This window comes from Lissotriton helveticus, chromosome 3_1 (assembly GCF_964261635.1).
Source record: "Lissotriton helveticus chromosome 3_1, aLisHel1.1, whole genome shotgun sequence".
NCBI classification, from domain to species: Eukaryota; Metazoa; Chordata; class Amphibia; order Caudata; family Salamandridae; genus Lissotriton; species Lissotriton helveticus.
This window is the reverse complement of record NC_136061.1, coordinates 2,085,168,383-2,085,190,313: the sequence shown is the minus strand read 5'-3', so window position 1 is coordinate 2,085,190,313 and position 21,931 is coordinate 2,085,168,383. Positions and strand designations below refer to the sequence as shown.

Sequence of the window (21,931 nt, the reverse complement as noted above, 5' to 3'; positions counted from 1 at the left end):
CCAATTCATAAAAAATATACACTTGCAAGAAAGTGGGCAGTAGCCCAAGCTCCTGCATTATATAAAAACCATGTGGGATGGGATGAGGACTCTCCTCCTCACAAAATCCAGTTAAAATCACAACCTACTGCTCAGAGGCAGTACCCAATTAAGCAAGAAGCTAGAAAACGGGTAAAAGAGATCCTAGATCAACTTGAATACCAGGGGGTGATTGAAACTTGCACCTCACAAATGAATAATCCTTTGTTTCCTGTCTCCAAACCAGACAATTCATATCGTCTTGTTTTGGACTACAGACACCTTAACTCATGTTGCAAAACCTTTGCAGTACAAAACTCGCATAGTGCTGCACTAATGAATAACATAGTGCGCAAAAAATACAAAACAACATTAGACATCTCTAATGGATTCTTCTGTCAAAATATAGCACCAGAGAGCAGATATTTGACCGCGTTCTCAATAAATGGCGCGCAAAAAAAATTCTGTCGTTTGCCCCAGGGGTTTAAGAATAGCCCAGGATTATTCTCAGCAAGAGTAACAGAGTTACTACAAATATATGATGATGAGGCATTATCTTATGTCGATGACATCTATCTAACAGATGATGACTTGGATACTCACTTGAAGAGAGTGAACACCGTAATACTTGGGTTCGCAGCAGAGGGTTACAAATTCAACTTTAAAAAGTCAAGAATTGCCCATCTAACTGTCCTGTTTTTAGGATATGAACTATCAAGTGAAGGCAAAAGCCTGGCTGACAATTTCCTAGAGAAATGTGCTGTAATCCAAGCACCTAGAACAATAAAGAACTTACAATCAATTCTAGGTTTCCTAAATTTCGGAAGAACTTACATTATAAATTATGCAGAGAGAGTTAAACCTCTCTATGACCTTGTAAAACCAGACTTTAAAAGAATCAATTGGACTCAAAAACACACAGAAATTTTGAGATCTTTACAAACAGATATGTTAGTTAAAACAAAATTACAAACACGTGACAACACACGCAACCTTGTGATTCGAGTCATCCCAGGAAGATGCGGATTCACATACCTGACCTCTAATGAGGGAGAGAAGGTACCAATAGCATAAAAATCACATTTGTACACAGAAGCTGAAAAAAGGTTCAGCATTAAGGAAAACATTGTTCATGCGGTTCAAACAGCTGTAGCAAAAGAGAAATACCAAGCAGACGGTTGACAGGTTACAGTCAGAACAGCAGAATCAGCTTTTGAGGCATTAACAACACCATGTAATTTACCGACAACGGCACTGAATCTAGAATGGATACGATGGGTAAATTCTGTTGCTACAGACAAAGTAAAATACTATTTTGACCCGGAAATGAAAGAATTAAAATATCTAGAATATGAGAGAGAATACCCTCTGCCGATCGATATTCTGCCTTTACGACAGTACGCCTGTGTAATATATACAGACGGACATGCTCAACCCTCAGTTTGGGGAGAGCTGGCTTACAACGCCACATGCGAAATTGTAAAAGAAGTGTGGCGCGGAGGTAAATTAAGACCTCTACTTACAAAAACACACTCAGTGGAAAATATTTCAGAACAACAAACTGAACTAATAGCGTTAAAAATGGCGCTAGATAATGCCGATCGCGAATTCCCGACACTTATAGTGTGCGATTCATATTACTGCGTCAAATCATACAATAACGATTTACAGAAATGGATTCAAAATGGTTACAAAGATGACACAGGTGCAACAATAAAGCAAAAAGTGCTTTGGGAACAAGTAGTTCTTTTACAGAAAGAACTACCAAAAACTCACGTGATACACTCACTGAGTCATCAGCGTGATGGCGTTCACGTTGCAGGGAATTCATTGGCTGAGACAGCCACAGCGGTAGCAACTAAATCGGCTTCCGTAGCTACAAAAAAGCGTGCAGTAAAATACATTGACGGTGAAACTGTGCTGGCAGTAAAAACGTCATCAAAAGGCGACTGCTCTGCACTACCGATCAATTATCCACTCAATTATACATACATAATCGATGCAAACTCCGTTCCTTTTGCTCGAATCCCTGGAGTGGGGGATAGAGTAATTCCAAACATGGACAGGAGAGGCTTGTTAATAGCAGACGCACATATGGGTGAGGGTCTCAGACACCTTAAGCTAAAAGATTCTCTGGAAGAATTACAATCAGTGTACTGGTTGCCAGGCATGAGCCTGCATCATCACATTTTTGTAAAAAACTGCCCATACTGCAACAGGGATCGCAGTGGCGAGAGAAATGGTTTACTACCATGGCGTTTCACTCCAGAAGGTATCAAATCAACAAAAAAACAGAACCCAGTATGAAAATGCGTCGTATTAACATGAAGAGACTATTTTCACTTATAATGTAGACCCCAACTTTCGGCTGACGCCAGAACTGTTATAAAAGATTTGCGAGTCCATAATGGCATATACGCAAGAAGCATGTTACGTTCTGACCAAAATCTTCACTCTAGCTCTAAAAACAGCTTATGGGGGGTGCCTGGCCAGAATGAACATTGCATTGCGGGACTCTTCTCACTTTCTTCCTGAGGGAAACGGGATGGTGTAAAGAAAAAACCAAGGCATAAAGCAATCTAAAACAGCAAAGGTATTAGGTTCGGGAGCTGGGTGGGTCAAACATTTAATAAGTGTCCAACGTAGACTAAATAACCTGCCAAGAAATTCTCTGAAAGGACTCAGTCCGTACGAACTATTGTTTGGGACTAGAATGTTAATCCAGGACTTAGATAGTCAGACTTCAGTGGTTAAAGAAAAATGCTTTGATATCAAAGATCGCTTGGCTATTTTACAGGACTTAAATGAAACAAGAAAAGACCTGAGCAACATAAAGTTGAAACAGCAGCCAGCAACCACTGAAGAAAAACCACCTGTCCCAGCAAGGCCTGTCTGGATTCCAAAAGTCGGGGATCTGGTCAGAGAAAAGATCGCGGTAAAGAAGGAATTTGGGCCTTCTTACAGAAAAGCAGTTCCTGTCTTGTCTATCAACGGGACAAGATCAGTAGTACTACCGCCCCTTGCTGGTAAAAAGGAGAACCGAGTCATATCCATCGACCTGGTTAAACCACAATCATGTGGCCGATAACAAATAGTAGGCCAAGTGGACTCCCAAGAAGTAGCAGAACACCAAAGTTTGCTACATCCACAGAGGTTCAAACTGAAAGATTGATCACATTTGGAAAATCTACAGTGAAACAACAAGGACTATGCAACAAAGCAATGGAACTTGAACCTCTTAAAACCCAAATCAAAGCTTTTCATCAAGAAACAACTACCTACGATGATGTAACTACAGAGTTTTCTAATGAAACAAAGCAAAAGCCAAAAGCAAAAAGTAATCCAGAAGCAATTGGAACAATTGACAGAACAGCATCCGGCTACTTCATCAACTACGATGATTTTTCAGAAGAACAAAGCGAACCAGAAATACAGCCATCAACAAAAACTTTTAAAGACAAAGCAAAGGAACTTTTTCATCAACTAAAGAGAACCTATCTGACTTCTCCATGGATTGAAATTTGGGTGACATTAGGTGCATTTATCCTCATACTTTGGCTCGTCATGGTACTATGCTTGGGACATTTCATTGAGGAAAAATATGCTAAAATGGACACAGCAAGCCAGAAAATCAACTTGGTCCTTAAACCACACACAACTTCACACGTCAAGAAAAGAGAACTTTCTTCAGTGAACTTCACAGCCAACCCTATACCAGGCGGTGTAGCATGGGACAATACTGATTATGAAATCTATGGCCCGGTTGAAATCCTGAAGTATCCACACCAATTTAAGATCTCGTTAAGTGACTTTGTAAAACCAAGCACATTTGCTGATGATTGGGACTTTGAAAGTATTAATGATATGATGTCTGACCTAGTAATGTCTGCTAAATTTACAGACCATGATTATTTGCAGGGTTCATCTAATTATGATCAAATGTTCTGCTATAACCACTATGGTAACCATTATCTCCATAAATCTGCACAACCTAGAAATGTTTTAAATTATAACCAATGGGAATATTGTGCTACTCCACCAAAGGGTAGTTCCAAAACATTTTTTGATAAATATTCATACTTTTCAGGGTTTAACACAAGTAATGCAGAAACATTTTATTTTAAATTGTCAAATAAGACAGGTATGAAGACCATGCTTACCAACGCAAAATTGATATATTCAGATTCATTTTTTGAGCAAATGAATACATTTGGTTTTGATTTCTGGAACAGTAACATTGAAACAAAAACTGTTTGGGGTACAAAAGATTGGCAAGTACAAGGTATAGAATCATTGTTCAGAGCCTGCATGATCCCAGAACAAATTATATTTTTGAATGACACTATTCAACAAACTACCTGTCTTGGCTTAGCCAAAATTAAAGACTTAAACAAACCGTCTATTCCAAAGCCAACAACGAACAGTAATAGCTCTATAGATGCTGAGATAGACGTAAACCATATTTTAAACCAAAACATAACACATCCTGATTGGAAACAATGGTTGATCTGGCCCACAGACACAAATAACTGTCAAGACAGATTCCTGAACAAAATACAGGGGTTCAAATTGACCAGCCCAGACCCTAGATATTCCCAAAGACAACATCCAGGGATAGTAACTACTTACAGTGTGGGCAAGCTCTGCCTTCAATGGCTACAAACATCCACACTGGCAGAAATTAAGCAACACTTAACTTTACTTCAAGAAGGTGCTGACTTGCGTGATTTCATTATGGGACCACGCAAACAGCGTCAAAAACGTTTCATAGCGGCCTCTATATATGCAGCTTACAATGAAGTTTGGAAAGTAACTCAAATTGAGACAGTAGAAAAAATACGGGAAATTGACTGTATTCATTTGGAAAAATCACTTTCTGTTGTGGACAATGGGTTAATGACTCTGTCCTCCAGAATCTATTCACTGGACAGTATTGTATCTTCAGCAATCGATATAATATCGCAAGACTTACTGATGTTACAACACGGTCAGTCCCAATTGCGTTCTATTGTACAGCTTGGCTGGACGTTACAAAATCTGCTTTCAGGCTATGTGCCTTGGCGTTTAATCAACACAACGTCACTATTTAATATCTTTAACCTTACTGATAAACAAATCAGTTTGGCACAGAAGGGTGCTGACTATACAATTCTGAGCATTGAAAAACTTGAGAGATTACCATTGACAATGTCAGAACGACCTGTCATTGAATGGATAATACATGGGATAATAAATATTCCGATAACAACTTTCCAGTTTCAATACTGCCAAAAATATATACAGGCAGGCCAGTATGAAAGGTTGGGTAAAGGATACATTAAGTCAACATGGAACTTGCCCTATACACACGCATGTGTTAGTAATAAAGGACAAAGTGTGTTCCTTAGTGGCAATAATTGTGAAAGGTCACTAAGCGGTACACTTTTGTGTCAGGGTATTAGTTTACATGGAGCATGTGAAGGGAACTCAAATAACCTTTCATGTCACCAGCTAGGCACACCTGCAACACAAATAGAACCATTCTTTAAGAGACTCTCGAATGGGAGTTACATTCTAATTGTAGATCGCAGATGTTGCAGTCTGCTGCCCGGAAAACCTTATCTCATAACCGTGACTAGGAAGGTCATGTGCTGTGAACGAGTATTGTTCCCGAACGATGCCCGAGACAGGGAGGCAAGGTTGTGGCCCAGTTTGAAAATTTCTTCTATTCGAATTGATACTTTAAGCAGAATGAAGACAGTGCTCCTACAGACACCAACCATGTTAACGTCATCAAAAGAAACATATGATCTCCAAGTTGCAAGGACAGCGGCTGAGATTCATTCACTGTTATCAACCAATTCCCCCATACATTTCGCAGAAATACTGAGCGAAATCTTAAATATTTCTGCTACAAGTGGAATCGCGAGTGTATTTAAGACAGTGTTTTCAGGAGCTTTAACCCCATTCAAAGCCATCCTGGGTATTTTTCCTGAATTTGTCCATTCCATCTTTGGCGGACTTCCTCTCCTTTTGGGACTAGTGGCAGGCATCCTATTTTTGATCCTGTTACTTCGCTATGGCAAACCACGTCACAGACAAGACACCAGCGATAATGGAAGAAACAATCCGAGCTATTGGCTACCGGGACCGCATAACTAAAGTCCTTGGACTAGCACGGCTACGAGATTTGAACATGACTTGGATTCTTTCATTCAGACCGATGTGGCAAAGTTGTGTTATGCCTGTATTAAGGTGCTTGCTATGCGGCGAAGAATGCGTGTTGGACACCTGTCTGACACTACAATCGGATGTGCCAATGGACGCAGAGACTTTGTTGGGTCCGGTAACGGCTCATGCATTGTGCTGTCCCCAGCGGCTACCAATCCTGATGACGGCATTCGTGGAGACTTCACCACTACGATTGAAGAGTTGTGAAGTACAAGATGAAAGCAGCATCGATCAGGTACAACCTTCTGTCAGCTATGCTGATCGAAACATCAATGAAGGCAATCATGCTCATGAATGCATGTTACAAAATTTACCCGAGTTAGTAGAACTTTCACAAGAAGCAGTTGACAGTTTTTTCGAAAGTCTCAACAATATGATGTTTTCACCAGAGCAGAAAGAATGACTTTGAACAAACTAGCACACGGCGTTCCATACACCCTGTATTTGGCCTTCAACCTTGCAAAAGAAATTTTCTCACCAGTTTTTACAGAGAGCGAGACATTTTTCCCCTTCCATTCCAAAATATTTACGAATTTTTTTTTTGGGACACTTATCTTCTGCTTAAAGTAAGACTATTCTTAGAGAACAAAATTTCTATATTTAGCTACTCAAGACACTTTAGCTACCCTCTAGCATATTCACGAGTATTATGAATTTGTGATGAGATGGTCTCGACTTTTTCTTCTGTATTAAGAGCCATTTCATGTGTAATTTCCGCATTTCATTCATGCTTATTTCAAAATATGCGTTTAGATTTAGCATTTATTATACTGCTTGAAGTGCATATAGTAATTATACTCATCTTTTCGTGTATTTCGCATTTCCCAATTTCATTATGCAAATGATTGTATTTTGGGGTGGTTCGGTATACACATGCACTACTAGTATGTTTACTATGCCTAGACTTGTAAATATGGACATAGACTACGTGGAGTGGGTGTGGTGTATTTATTATGGGTACTGTATCGATCCTCCTGTTTCTGACCCTTGTCTGGTTAATAATTAACTAGCAGCCATTCAACTGCACAGAAATCCGTTATCCGATTAGCCACACAACGGCACAGAAGCCCGTTATCTGATTAGGTCATAGCGCATGCCATCATTAGGCAAGCACTATTCCTCCAGCCCCCTAATAGGCATACGGTGTTCTCAAAACAAATCAAACCTACCACGATCTGGGAAATCCCCACAGCCATTGTTTTGATTTAGCCGAGAACTTCAGTAAAGAATGTGCGAACGATCAAGTTCGTATGACATCCTTATTGACGTATTTATGTCCATCCTTACGTCAATCCCGGCACCTTTCAGGTATAAATAATACCGACATTGCCTTAAGCAAACACACGAGGTGGTGACAAGATTGGAGCAGCGAGACTTGCCGAGGAGCCCAGCTGACAGCGAAGCCCACAGACGCTGCCCCTCCTTACTGACGCGCTGAGAGAGAGACGCTGCCTTTTCTCCTGCCGAGAAATCCAGCTCCGGCGCTTCCAAGCAGCCCTCGCAGGCAGCTGGAATATCAAGACCTGAGATAGAGATACCAGCCCTCCAGCCTTCTAAACTCCCAGGTACTGAACTGAATCATCCTTTGTAGAGAATTCTTGAAGCAGACCCTTGGCAAAACAAACTTAACTTAAACTGCTACTTATCTACTCCAGCCACGTATTAGGCTTAGGTCAGGTACATTGGGGTAGGCGTAGTTAGAAGCACCAGTTGAGTACGATTAGTCAATGTATATATGTATGTATCTATTTTATCCATTTTAAGTATCATATGGCTAAGAAACCATATCAATGCTTTTACAGTATTATTTTATAATTCTGTTATTACTGTATGCACTTTACTTAACTCTAAGTATTGCAATAATCGCGATTCATTTCTCTTGTATGAGAAAAGAGACTGATCAATAAATAACATCTTTTTATTGAACACGCCCGTCTCTTCCTTTTCTCTACAATCTGGTGAAACTAAGAATGCACTGAACTGACTGAGTAAAATAAGTTGTCTTTTGTTTTCACACGACTCTAGAGATACACTCTTGATTAGGGGAGAGCAAAGTTGTCATGTTCTATGGTTGTCAGAAACTAAATCCCTTCTTGTCTATCCAGGGAAGTTAAACTCCTCCTTGTCTATTCGAGAAAGTTTCTAGTGAACTCTGAGCTAGCTGGCAAACACTAAACTTTAAGTCTAATATCGACAGTAGAAGACCTAGTTAACCTCTGTCCTACGTCTATACTATTGAAGATATTATTCCAATGCGCAGAGCCTATTGGGATGATAGGAACTACACTACAAACACTCCCTGGGTGTTTTAGTGTTCTTCTATTGTTTTTAACTTAACTGTATGTGTAGATGTTCAAAAGTGTGTAATCATTGTATGTTTTATCCTTAGCCCTGAAGAAGTCTTAGTGTTTGAGACGAAACGCGGCTAAGAAGGAAATCCATATGTGTTCTTGGATTTTTTCTTGTCTTGGATTACCACAATAAAGAACCTGAAAAAGAAAACCTTGCAAAAGTTCGGACTTATTTATTACGAGATCGTGCACTTTTATATGTATTGTGGACATTTGAAACTGCTAAAAAAACACTTATTGGATGGGTGCTGATTCCTCACCATTGATTGCAATATTTTATATCTATACCTGGTGTGGTTCTCCTTTCATTTGGTCATTCACGAGATTATAGACTGGTAAAACAAGCTGCTTTACATTCCTTCAAGACTTAGCCTGAAGGCTGCTCTCCACAGCTACCACTAGGATAGCTTCCTATATAGGTTGTCTTTATACCTATCATCAATAAGGGTCATTTGGACTGGTGCAAGGTGCCCGCTAGAATAGTGGACAGCATATGCCAGGCCAACTTCTTACATTTGCAACCAAGCAGGTAGTGATTCGATACGGAATAGTGGAAGCAAGAATCTGAAAAACAATGGTGTTTCATAGAGCAGGTGATGGACGTTCTCATGCTTGGAAGTTTCCAGTTTGGACAAATAGCACCACAGCACAGATAACTTGATGCATGCTGATGTTGTGAGGCAAGGTAGCTGAGCAATTGAACCTTTGTTTACCTCTCACCCATCATTCGGAATTGACTGCATGTGATGGGATTGGAGTAGTGGAGAGAGGTGAGGTGCATCAAACTTGGGAACTTGTGTGAGCCAATGGGCATTAAATCATTTGAAACACTGAAGCAGAACTCTGGAATCAGAGAGATCTTGATATTAACAGTCATATCATTCAGCTTTACACAGCAAGTTAAATTATATTTTTCTAAATCTTTGAGAACTTTTGAGAAATGGATTACAAATACAGATGGAGGTAAGAGGCTTATCTCTGACATATACACAATTTTAACACTAGCGCATCATCCCCAAAAAATCCCGGAGAGAAGAAGATGGGAGGGGTAATTAGGTAGGACACTTACTGAAAATGAATGTGGCTCAATTTACATTTGGACAATCAATATTGCTAAATATTTTTTTCAGGTAGTGCGGCTATTATTAAGAATTCCTTATATTGGTATTATACACATGTAAAGTTACACTGATTGGACAAACGTCAATCAGAAAATTCTGACAGAGTTGTGGAGACTCATTCCCACTGGTCTAAAGCTCTCGACTCTTGATTCAATGTTCGCACATTATTCCTTAACCTCCTACATACATGCTTTGGGGCTTCCCATCATATGCCCTTCCTCTGCGCCACTTGATACATAAAGAAATGTATTTTGGCTTTATGACTCACTAATCATGCAATAACTGCACTCTGGGGTAATGTGATGTTCCCAAGTTTAATGGCATGCCATTGTCCCCTTTACCCTTATTGATGACAGCTCCTTCTCACTTGATAATTCCTCATTTGGTCTGCAGTGGGGGAAGCACACTCCACAATTAAGGGCTCACTGTATGGAAGGTTGTCAGTGCAATGTATTGTGGGATTTCGAGCAAGAATGAGTTGCATTGACCACCTTGGTCATGGTCTTTGTATAAAAACCTCGCCCTACTTCTCTCCCGGAGCCCATTTTCAAGTGCGTCTGGAGGGGCAACATCATGGTAGAGAGTGCTGCCCGGAATTGAGACACTTACCTTGAACTCCTCATAGAATCAATGCAGCAAATATAGCATCTTTGGAATCCCATCCACAGCCGAGAACCTTTGCATCAGGGAGAAATCTCCCAATCCAGGTACCTAGGGAGGTAAAAAGACCTGAAAGACTCACTTAACACATTGATGGACAATGTAAGCGTGAGAAAAGCAAGAGAATAAAGACTTTGAGAACTGTCCAGTTTTTTCTTTGAAAGACATTCAAGCCAACACAATTTCCAATATCATAGCTCATTGCTGGCAATCAAACCTCTTTTGAACAAGAAAGAGCACAACCTTCAACAAGAGTTTGTAAAAGACTTTAAGAAACGAAGAACTGTCTAGACTTATAGGAAAGAGTTGTGCTGTATGTACGTACATACGTACAAATCCTTCCACAACAATTCATGTAACGTTTGCCAAACTGTATCCCAAAACGTGGTGGAAATGGTGTTCTTGAATTGTTCTAAACCAATGTTAGAAGACTTAGGTTTTTAAATACTGCAAACACGTTCCAGCATGTAACTCGCTATGGTCCCCCTAGTAAAATAGCACATTAGCCCTTGCTATCCATCCTATATGCCAATCTGTGCAACATACTTTAAATTTGAACACTATGAGATGTGCCTTGATGCTTTAAGGAGCAATAACAACCCAATGTCTTGTTTACTTACACCTTGGGTCAAGAGCATAGTGCCACATAGATGCTTATTTGCCTCTACAATAGATTTTCCCCAAATATGAGCTCAAACATGTCAGCTGTGGCTCAAAAGTTGTATGCAACTTTTATAAACCCTACGCAGCTACTGTGAACTTACAGTGGATGTACAACATATCTATTTTATTTGGTTGCAGTCTTATATAGAGTGAACCAGACTCTGGTGTCTCAGAGTACTTAAAATGAAACCCAGAAAATACAATGTCAACAAGTGGTAAAAATAGATTAATATGTATCCTAGGCATCCATGAATGAGCCAATTGACATAACCAGGGTGCATACACTTTTTTAAAATAGGCATATGCAACGAGGTTTTGTTTAGCAACTACTCTTTGCGAAGGCATCAACAAATGGGAGTTCTATTGAGTCAAAAAATCTAGGGAAAACATAGCATCACAAAGAATGTCCTTGAATGAAAATGTGATCACTGTACCTGGAAAGATTAAGCTGTACATAGGCACATAATATATTACTCTAATGTGGCCTGTTAATCTCCTTATTACACATGAAGGCATGGCATGATCACGTGATATGTATGGGGGCATGGGACGCTTTACAAGCGATTGTTGTATCCCAGTCTGTGATCCAGTTTCCCTTGATAAAAATGACTACTTCCTACCACAATAACTTTTAATTTGGGTTTGTATTAATCATGTGACTTTATGTGGAGATCTCTCCCGATTAACAGAACTTCACAACCTTCCCTTTTTTTCATACTTTTTGTGGGGAAAAAGCTAAATTCATTAGAAAAACTTCACAGCTTCTCAGAGCTTCCCACACCTCTACTTTTAAACTCCTTTAATGAAATGCAACCGTATTAATCTTACTCCTTGTATTTTTGTTAGCAACACTGATGTTGCTTCAGGTGAGATGTGGAACTGGAAGAAAATCGTGTGATTTCAGTTCCTTTATATCAGCAGGTTGTCATTGAACACATGATATTGCTTCCCCCATCACTATGATTTTGTTGAATCGATGTGACTTTCCCTAAATGCCTTTACATTGGATGTGATACTTTATCTTCTTTTTAACATTTCCTTCTCTCTAGGCACTGTACCAAAAGTCATAGATTCTGTGACTTGGCACGTCACCACATTTGGAAAAACTCCAAAAGTATCCACCTATCTCCTGGCTTTCATAGTGTGTGACTTTGATAAGATTGAAAAGATGAACAATAATGTGCAGGTAAAACAGTTTTGTTTTCCTATGGGGAATCCAGGTGGGTCTTTAATTCTGAGTTTGGAATTTAAAAGCGTGTCCCTTCATTTCAGATTCGAATCTGGGCTCGAAAGAAAGCTATTCAGGAAAATCAAGGAGAATATGCTTTAAATGTAACTGGTCCAATTCTCACTTTAGTGCAAGAATATTACAGAGCGCCTTATCCACTGCCAAAGTCAGGTGAGCAGAGACGGGCGTATTTTGTTATTAATAATATTCATATGAAGCAATATATTCACAAGTAGGTTAGTGTAGTCATAATTCTCAATTGATGAGAGCTTTCAGAGCAATCTAAAATTATTTCGCATGGGTGTAGCATTGAATGTTGTCACAAGAAAACAAGCATTTGCACTGCAATAGGTCTCGCCTTTTGGGACCTTATATGTTTTTAGGTATGCAGCACATTAGCCTGGGTGCTGAAACATCTACTGTTCTTTAACATGGAGGGAAAGTAAGCACCAAAATGCGTGACACGCCAGGTATGAGAACACATGAAGAGAAATATTGCCTTTCAGCAGGGAAATGGTATAGTCCAAAGCTCTGTTTTTATTATAAAATCAGGGCCTTCGGTGGTCATAACACTAAAAATACAAGATTTGAAAAAATATTATTGTCCATGGGTGCTCGTGGTAGACAATGTCTATGAACTGAAAACTAGGGAATGCTTAAGTGATTCTGGTATTTTACTGAACTGGTCGTTTTCAATCAAGAAAGTTACATAGAGGCGGTTGTCTGAAAACTAAAAAAAAAAATCCCTCAGCAGAAAGCAATTCTTGTATTTTACTGACCTTTACTGGTCGTTTTCTATCAAGATAGTTAAATAGAGGCAGTTGAACAAATAGAATGCAACTCTGGTATTTTACTGACCTCTACCGGTAGTTTTCTATGAAGACAATTAAATAGTGGCAGTTAAACAGAAAAAAGGCCCTAACAGGATGCAGACAAGTCCTAGGACTGATCTCCAGAGCCCACAAAGTACATAAACATATAAGTATATACTCAGGCCTTTAACCCGTTAGCCGCGGCGGTAATTCTGCCACGGTGCGGGTATTTCCGTGCGTGGATGGGGCCGCGTCGGCCGTTGGGCGTGCGCAGCACTACGAAGGTAGTGCTCGCGACGGCCAACGGCCGACGGCAGCACGCAACGGGTTAAGAAGGCCGGGTTCCACTGGTGCTGAGCACTGGCAGTTTTTTAAAGGGGGCCTCGAAACGGGTCTCTATTGGGCTCTGTTCTGTGCCCTGGCACAGGCGGTGCATTTTTTTCTGGACTGCACTGACAGGCACATCGATGTGCGCTGCTCACACTGCTCACTTCTCACTAGTGGAGAAGTTACGGCATGACGTCATTTCAGGTGAGCATTCTAGGGGAAGAGAAATCTCTTAAAGAGAGTTGTTTTCTCTCTGGATCCCCCTTCTTTTTTTAAGCTCAGGCGCAGCAACATTGTCGTAGTGTCACCAGGGCTTTAAGTGGAAGTTTTTCAATAATATATACAAGCCATAGCTGCTCCTTATTTATCTTATGTAACTAACAACCATTGACAAAGCCAATAGTCCTGACTTGTTGTAGGTATGATGTTACTTGAGTCATATATCTGGATGCAATGGAAAAAGCAGGAAAATACAAGTCGCGCTGCACACTATGCTAAGCACAGATTTTTAGTGTACAAGTATTTAAGCCACGCCATTTATTATATTGGCCATGCCCTTTGAGAGACCCCTCCGTTTTTGTATCCCACTTAAAGCCCTGTATACACTAATATACTAGAGGTCTTGAATGCTCAACCTAAAAAGCCAGGCCTCTGTGAAGTGCTCTCCTCCTAGTACCAGTGGGGGCTGCGTAATGTATCACCTTCTTAGCTGACAGGCTTTCCATAGAGCTAATAGTCCTTCATCCCAGTGGGGAATGATGGCCCTCAATGGGTTCTTTATTGTGCTATGCTGATTTGTGATATGCACAATAATAGCCTTTTTCAGTGCTTGCACAAAGTTTAAGTCCTTGGCACATATGTAATATAATAACAAGCATCCATAGTGGAGGCTTGTTTACTGAGCAATGATATACATTTGTTAATACTTTTGAAATTAAATGTCACTCCTAAAGTAAAGTGAGTTACAAAATTAATTGTTCAGGGAATGGTGTAATTATGGGAATGTTAAATACAGCGACGAGCTTGTAAAACTGAGTAATAACCGAGCCTGCAAATGATTCCTCTCATTTCTTCCTTACAAGGAATAAAAATTAATTATTGCTGTTTGTTGTTGCTCAAATCACTCTCAGCCGGCCGGACAGCAATGCGATACCCCCAGGAAAATGATGTGCTATCACCAGATTCATAAGTGGTAGTCTGCGAAACTCCAGATACAGATCAAGCCACAAGGCCATCTTCGTTTGTTTCTCTCTTTCCAGCCTCTGATAATGAAGTCTCACGAATTACACTAAGACAGAAGATAGAACATGATATTTGTCCTTTCTGAGTTTCCACTTGACAGCAGAGCACAGCTTGAAGCTGGTAGAACTCACACACACATTACTGACAAGGGAAACCCCTAGGGCGCTGCTCCACGACTGGAGGCAGAGATGACGTTCATGGCCTGGAAGTGAGTGAGGAACAGAAATCAATCCCACCTGCATGCCTTTTACACTTCCATTTTGTCTGGGTACGGCTTGGTGTGTTGTTGTGTGGTAATCAGCTTAAACAAGCATTTGCAATGCAATAGGACTCGCATTTACTTGAGTCCTATTGCATTGCATCACGGACAACGGATTGGGGAGAACGGACAGCGGGAGTGCAGGAAGAAAAGGGGGCGACAAGGCATGAGCAAAGTAGTGTGCATACCGGGTGCGAGTCGCCCTCCCATAAAAGACATAAAACAAGTTGTTGTCGTTCACCGCGTAGTCTTTTATTGAAACTTCCAGCAGTGTCATTAATCCTTTATTCATCTTGGATTATTAATCCTTTATTCATCTTGATTATATACATAAATAAATCTCAAAGTTGTACATTGTCGTTATATTTACGACCCACTCTCCAAGGGGCCTTTTGCTTAACCTTCGGGCTGTGCCAGCAGGCCACAACCAAGATAGCCTGCTCCCCTTAAGTTGACCGCCCTCCGGTCAACAGAGCCGCAGGTAAATAATGTGCCTCCATGACACAACCATACTGGGGTATACCCCCTTCAATGTTATAAACATATACCAAGGCATCTTGGGTAGGGGAGGAGAGGTCAAGGACCACCAGCAGGTCAGTCCCCCCTCTCCCCCAGCCCAGAGCCCCACAATGACTGCTTGCCCTTTTCAAGGGGCAGCCAGTCCATACCAAAAAGGAAGTCCACAGCCTTTTCTTGCCTGGGACCCCGCCAAGCTCCTCCTTGTTGCAGGGATGGGTGGGTGGGTAATTCTTTTGCTGGTCTGCTGCCGCCGGAGCTGTGGGAGAAGACAAAGAGGGTTAGTTGTGCCTCCCCCGAGGTTTTATACCCTCGGGGGAGGGAAGGTCGACCCTGCCTTCCTGACGACTCTGAGCTCCCGTGATAGGCTCACTTGGACATGCTTTACTGGCTCCTCCCTGTCCTGTTGCTGCCTCGAGGACATCACAGCTGGCTCCCAACCCGGATGCCCTCTAAGGGCGCCACGCCCCTAGGAGCGGGTGGCGCCGTCATAGTGTGCATACCGGATGCGAGTCGCCCTCCCGTAAAAGACATAAAACAAGTTGTTGTCGTTCACCGCGTAGTCTTTTATTGAAACTTCCAGCAGTGTCATTAATCCTTTATTCATCTTGGATTATTAATCCTTTATTCATCTTGATTATATATATATAAATAAATCTCAAAGTTGTACATTGTCGTTATATTTACGACCCACTCTCCAAGGGGCCTTTTGCTTAACCTTCGGGCTGTGCCAGCAGGCCACAACCAAGATAGCCTGCTCCCCTTAAGTTGACCGCCCTCCGGTCAACAGAGCCGCAGGTAAATAATGTGCCTCCATGAGACAACCATACTGGGGTATACCCCCTTCAATGTTATAAACATATACCAAGGCATCTTGGGTAGGGGAGGAGAGGTCAAGGACCACCAGCAGGTCAGTCCCCCCTCTCCCGCCAGCCCAGAGCCCCACAATGACTGCTTGCCCTTTTCAAGGGGCAGCCAGTCCATACCAAAAAGGAAGTCCACAGCCTTTTCTTGCCTGGGACCCCGCCACAGGGCGAGTAGCTTATTGGCGCGCTCGCCCCCCCCCGACCGAACAGACTTCACTGCTGGGCGCCACCCCTGCACCAATCCCCTGTTCATGTATGACCGGGAATCAGCCTCCGCTCTTACCACTGCCAGTTAATTCGCAGCTGATGGCATGCTGGGCCCCCAACGTTAACTCACCATCTATCATAATGCTTATGTGGAGGCCTGATCCAGACAAATGCACTGTAGTGAGCTGACTGGCACAAAGCCAAGAAAACCCCGTATCTGGCACCCTAGTGGCTTTCCTCGCTTGCTGCTTTTCGCCCTTTTTATCCAGCCGACCTGTGGCTGCCACCCCTATGGTGGGAGGTAGACAGTTAATAAATTAACGTCCAGGCTGACTGCAAATACCTGTAGTGACATGCAATCCTTGTCCAACTACCTGGCATGCATTATCCTCGGAATAATTATGCATTCAAGATTGCAGGCCTGTGAAGCGGCTCGAGATTCAATGTTCTTGGAGGCTACTTCTCCCATTGTCCAATATAATGCGTGGCCAAACCAAGCCCGAGGAAAATTATGCATGGAATAAATAATGCGAAGATTTCACCGCTGCTAATGGAGCCTAGTTTTAGCTAATGACATATTTGCAGTAATATGTGAACTTTACCCTTCAGTTAACTGCAGGCGGTTACGTTAGAGACGTCTTCATATCTAAAATGAATTCAAACTTCATAACCCCTTCATGGGAAAAGTGAACGCATTAAACATGAATCTTTACAGACTGGAACATAGACTTACAGGCAATAACTGCACACATTCCCGAATTGCTCTGATGAAATGGCAAATTAACACCCAATATTCATGATAGTGACACAGCTACGCCAGGCTCCAACATTTTTTTTTTTTTTTTGGCCAAATTCCACGGTTATGAGATAAATTTAGAATGAACAGTTACGCGTCCCGAATATATACTAGGAGCCAACCAATATTGTCTGGCAATGTTGCTCTTCATAGTGTAGTATTTGCATCAAAGAAGGGACAGCCCTGACATCCCGACATACCAAATACATCTGCATTTTAATGAAATGTAATTGATTCTACGTTGATTATAGAATTTCATATTTTTTTTTTTTTTAAACCATTCACAGTCATGTGACATGGACACTTTGGGAAAGGCCCCTCTGGTAGGCATAAACCATGCCTACCTCTAAATGTTACGCTTTCAGAATTGTAAATTAAATTCCCACTTTACTGAAGGTAACCTAGCTACTATTGGAAATGAGCCATGAAGCAGTGATAAAATGACTTTGAGCTTTTCACTGTCAGGACATACTAACATAATCACATATGTCCTATGTTGAAATACCAGGGCCCCTGCCCTATTTAGTGATTAGGGCCTGCCTTAAGGGTGCCGTAAACGGCATTAAAGGAATATATCTGCTGACAGGGGGTGTCACCATGATAGCTGCAGACTACTTGTAGCATTTGATTAACAGGCCCTGGGTTCGTGTTGAACCACCTATGCGCCCAGGATCTAGAACACTATCCTTGTATCTCTAGGGATCACCCTAACTCAACTCCCATTTAGGTAAGGGTTGAAGCTCTCCTTTAACATCACGTTGCCTTAACAATAACTTTGCTTACGGGACCAGATACCGCTCTAAACTCTAGTTTACTATATCATTGCTGTTCACACGCAACCGTGTGCCTGCCTTTAGGAGAGGTTTAGCTCTGAAACCAACCTATAAATACATACATGGAGTGCCCTTTAGCGTTTTTTGGCGCCCCCACACCCCATGTCCTCCTTCTCGGATTCTCTCATTACCCCGGGCAAAAGTGCCCCACATCGCTCCATACATAATTAATTACCAAACACAGTGCCGCCCCTTAGATCAGTGGCCCCCTCCGCAGGTCACAGCTCCAGTGTAACTTCAAGGCCTGTGTGCGCAGCCCTAGATCTAGTGGCGAAGAATGCCATAAAAGGGGGCTCTACCAAATCTGATGCCTAATGTCTGTCAACCTGTAGAATCTAGGTTGCGGGGACAATCGATATTTGCCCGGCGGTATCGCCTCTTAAACCCATGAAATATTAATCAATGAAGAGGCAGGCGCTGGAGACGGGAAGGCAGGAAACAAGGTTTATTCTCTCCGGAGGAGAACACATCAGTTAGACAGCAGGTATCGTTCTGAGGTGCTCTAGCTGCATCTCTGAGGCCTGGCCTCTTATATACAGGTTTTATTGCTTTATTACAGATTACATGTTCATGGCAATGCTTTGATGTACGGAAAGACATTCCCGGAATCTCCCCTTCGGGCCCGTTCCCACACACATTTACAGTAGAAGTCCCCACCCCGGTCACAACAGGTGATGATTATCGCGCAGCTGGATATTCCGCCGATTCATGGAATGTGGGGGGTTCGATCGGATCTCATGGGGTGGGGGCTTTGATCAACTCGGGGGTCCTTTGATGAGGGAAGCTTTCTACTGTACGGGGAGGGGCAAGGAATAGTATCGGCAGAGCTAGGTGTCGGCCTGGGAACGAGGAAGACAAACGGGCACACGGGGAAAAAGGGGTTTGCATCAAAGGGCCTGGTACCATGAAAAGGAATGAAGGGAGGTGTCGCGCTGGGAACAGGATGGGGTTCTGAGGCAGAGCTGCGCTGAAGAGGGGTTTATGACTTAAGGCAGGTGCGAGCAGGGGGGGTTGGTCAGCGTGCAGGCTTGGTGAGGGCGAAGGGCTATGTCGGGGGCCAGTGGCATGCAAAAGGGCTGTTCTGATCGAGGCACCTAAAATGGCGGGCGCGCACGACAAAAAGTGTGGCATCAGGGGGAAAGGCAAGATGGCGCAGATAATGTTTACCAAAATCGTACTAATTTTCCACAGTCCTCCCTTTAACATATTCAAGACATCTTGCTGGTCTATTTCCTATTCATGTCTATTGTGGTGGTCATAGGTAAAAAGTAGGAACCCAGGTGAAGGAGCTATAAACATTACATTTCAAAATCGCTCATCTTAGGAGGCGGGTCCATCGATAAAACTCGTTTTGCAGGAAAGTTATAGTAATGCAGACAAAAATGATTCTGTAGTGAGAGCATTGCGTACATTTCATAGCTACTTATAGTCGGTTGGAATGTAAACTGATAGGTTATTACATATCCGAGTTCTGTTCATTGTTGGTTGCTGCATAATCAATACATTGGTGGCTGGGAGAGAAATGAGACATAGTAGAAATGATAATTAAGGAATGTTCGAAGTTAGCGAGTTGTTAGCATTTTGGTTTCCGTCTTCCGTTGGCACTGTGGAGCACCGGCGGTGGAGCTTATGGGTCCAGCTCTATTCTAGATTCCGCGTTGCAGGGCATGACCTTTTTCTTGCTTTCCCGGTCAAAAAGGTCCTGTTCGCCCCGTGTCCTTTGGAGTCGATAGTCAAAGAGTTCAGGTGGAAGAAGAGTGTGTAAGTAGTCCATAGGGTAGGTCGGAGAAAAAGGGGGATGGAGCAGGGCCAGATCGGGAACAGACCAGGGGGCGGAGAATTCCAGGTAGGCGGGCTCATGACTGAGTTCAGAGAGCGGGGACTTTTCGGCACACATTTGAACATTGAGCAGGGGCATCAGGTCAGCCCTTTCCTCTCATTTTGTCGGAAATAGTGCCTCGTCCTGCAGCTCTTTTCTGTCGCGGTCTCACCTTGGCCAATGTCGCAGATGTTCCATAGTCTGTAGTCAGGCCACGTGCTCCCACATCCGGTCCTTCTTTCCTCCGACAGTCGTACCCTTAAAATGAGTTTGAAAAGACAGTCTTTAGAGAATTGGTAGAGGAAGGTAATCACATAAGTCTATTTCTCTCCCAGCTCCAGGCACAAAATGAAAACGTCCGTTATATTAGGGTTCACAACTAACATATAAATGACCGATGATGGGCCTGTTGGATTTACTATGACTTTCCTTCACAACTATTTATTATAGTTACGACAGTTCATCTGATGGAGACCCACCTTCGTAATATGAGCCTGACAAAGCTATACCATTCTCTAGGGCTTTATATTTATAAAGGGTGCTGTGAGCTATCAACATGGTACTAATAGGTATCTTGCTGAGGGACGAACATAGACTAAACATTTTTCATTCTATCAATGCATCTTGCCTTTCAACTAAACATTTTCGCTTTCATCAGTGTTCATTGCAATGATTTTCTTCGCTTCGGTCTAATCCTGTAACTTTGTAAAACATCATTCTGGTTCCTATGTAGCCTCTTATGGCCTGATTACTAAATTAGAAAAGACAGGGGTCTTATGGGAAACAACTAGGGACATAGAAAACTGTGGTAAGGGCGTAAGTAGACCCATCTCTTATGACCGGGGGTGAGGGACAGTTTTATAACTCTCGTCTGGGGCAGCTGATACGAAACAGGGGGCGTTCCTGGAATATGAGGATGTTCCGATCATTTTTACTGTTTGGGTATTGCGACAATTCGGGACGGGGAAGGTCGCGTATTCTGAGGCATTTTATTTCATCATAGGAGCCGCTGACATGTAGTTCCCTTATTACGGGTCAGATTAGGGAACCTCAGTCGTCTTACCTGTCCTTTCCCTCATCGCCAACTCTCGGTTTCGTTAATTTAGCAGAAAGGAGAGGCAATGACACGGTCTCAGGGTGATTGTATTAAAGACAAGTTTTGTGCTAATACTGGCGGTATTTGAAGCCAATTGGGTGTTGTGCTAGGGGTGGCGGTTTGCCAATTTAGGTGCTAGTCGTTCGGAAGAGTGAGAGTGTGGGAGAGAGAGAGAGAGAGAGAGAGAGAGAGAGAGAGAGAGAGAGAGATGTGCAACAATAGGCTAGATAGTACACGGGCAACATAGGGAGCGGCCGTGTATTTAAGATAGATTATTCAGCGCATTACTCGATACAAGACATCGCAGGTCCGTGTTAGTATTTTGAAAGCATGCGGTTCAGGACGGACGAGCATTAAGTCGGGTACGGGGGACGTGCATTGAGAAAAAGGAAAAGGGCACTATTGTGTCGTACTCCTTGCATTCTTGGTCCTTTGACCAGTTGAGTCGACGCTTCAGTCACGCACAAACATTCTTTCATAGTTTCAGACATACATGGCATGTGTCCACTCGCGCAACCTGGATTAAGGGTGATCATTTCTCATCAAGTCATACTATTTATTGGCTCGTTTGTTACATGAGCAGTTGGTGGGTGTGCTTAGGTGCCACCTTGCGGCGCTAGTCCGCTTCACGTATCAGACATGGCAAGGCTTCAGATCTTCGCCACACCTCGGTTGTGATCTCTGATGTAACCTGCAGAGGGAGGGAAAAGAGGGGAAGGGAGGGGGACAACATTCGCGCATATCAAATGCATGGATTCAAGAGTCCTTTACTTACCTCATACCCGTCTTATCTCCCCGGGATAGAATCCCTGAGGTTGTGGTTTCTGGAGCCAGGGGGGGGGGGGGGGCAGTGTGTCCTTATAGGCCGTGAGTAGGAAAACGTTAGAGAATCAGAAGTACTTAGCGC

General features: G+C 42.5%; 1 protein-coding gene across 1 annotated transcript in view; it reads left to right on the top strand.

Moving 5' to 3' along the window:
- The window catches only part of LOC144824117 (aminopeptidase N-like), a 532,705-nt gene that overhangs the window by 99,063 nt on the left and 411,711 nt on the right, over positions 1-21,931 (top strand). The window contains exons 3-4 of the mRNA XM_078683229.1: positions 12,073-12,209; positions 12,296-12,422. Coding sequence (XP_078539355.1) covers positions 12,073-12,209; positions 12,296-12,422 — 264 coding nt within the window. The remainder of the gene's footprint in view (positions 1-12,072; positions 12,210-12,295; positions 12,423-21,931) is intronic.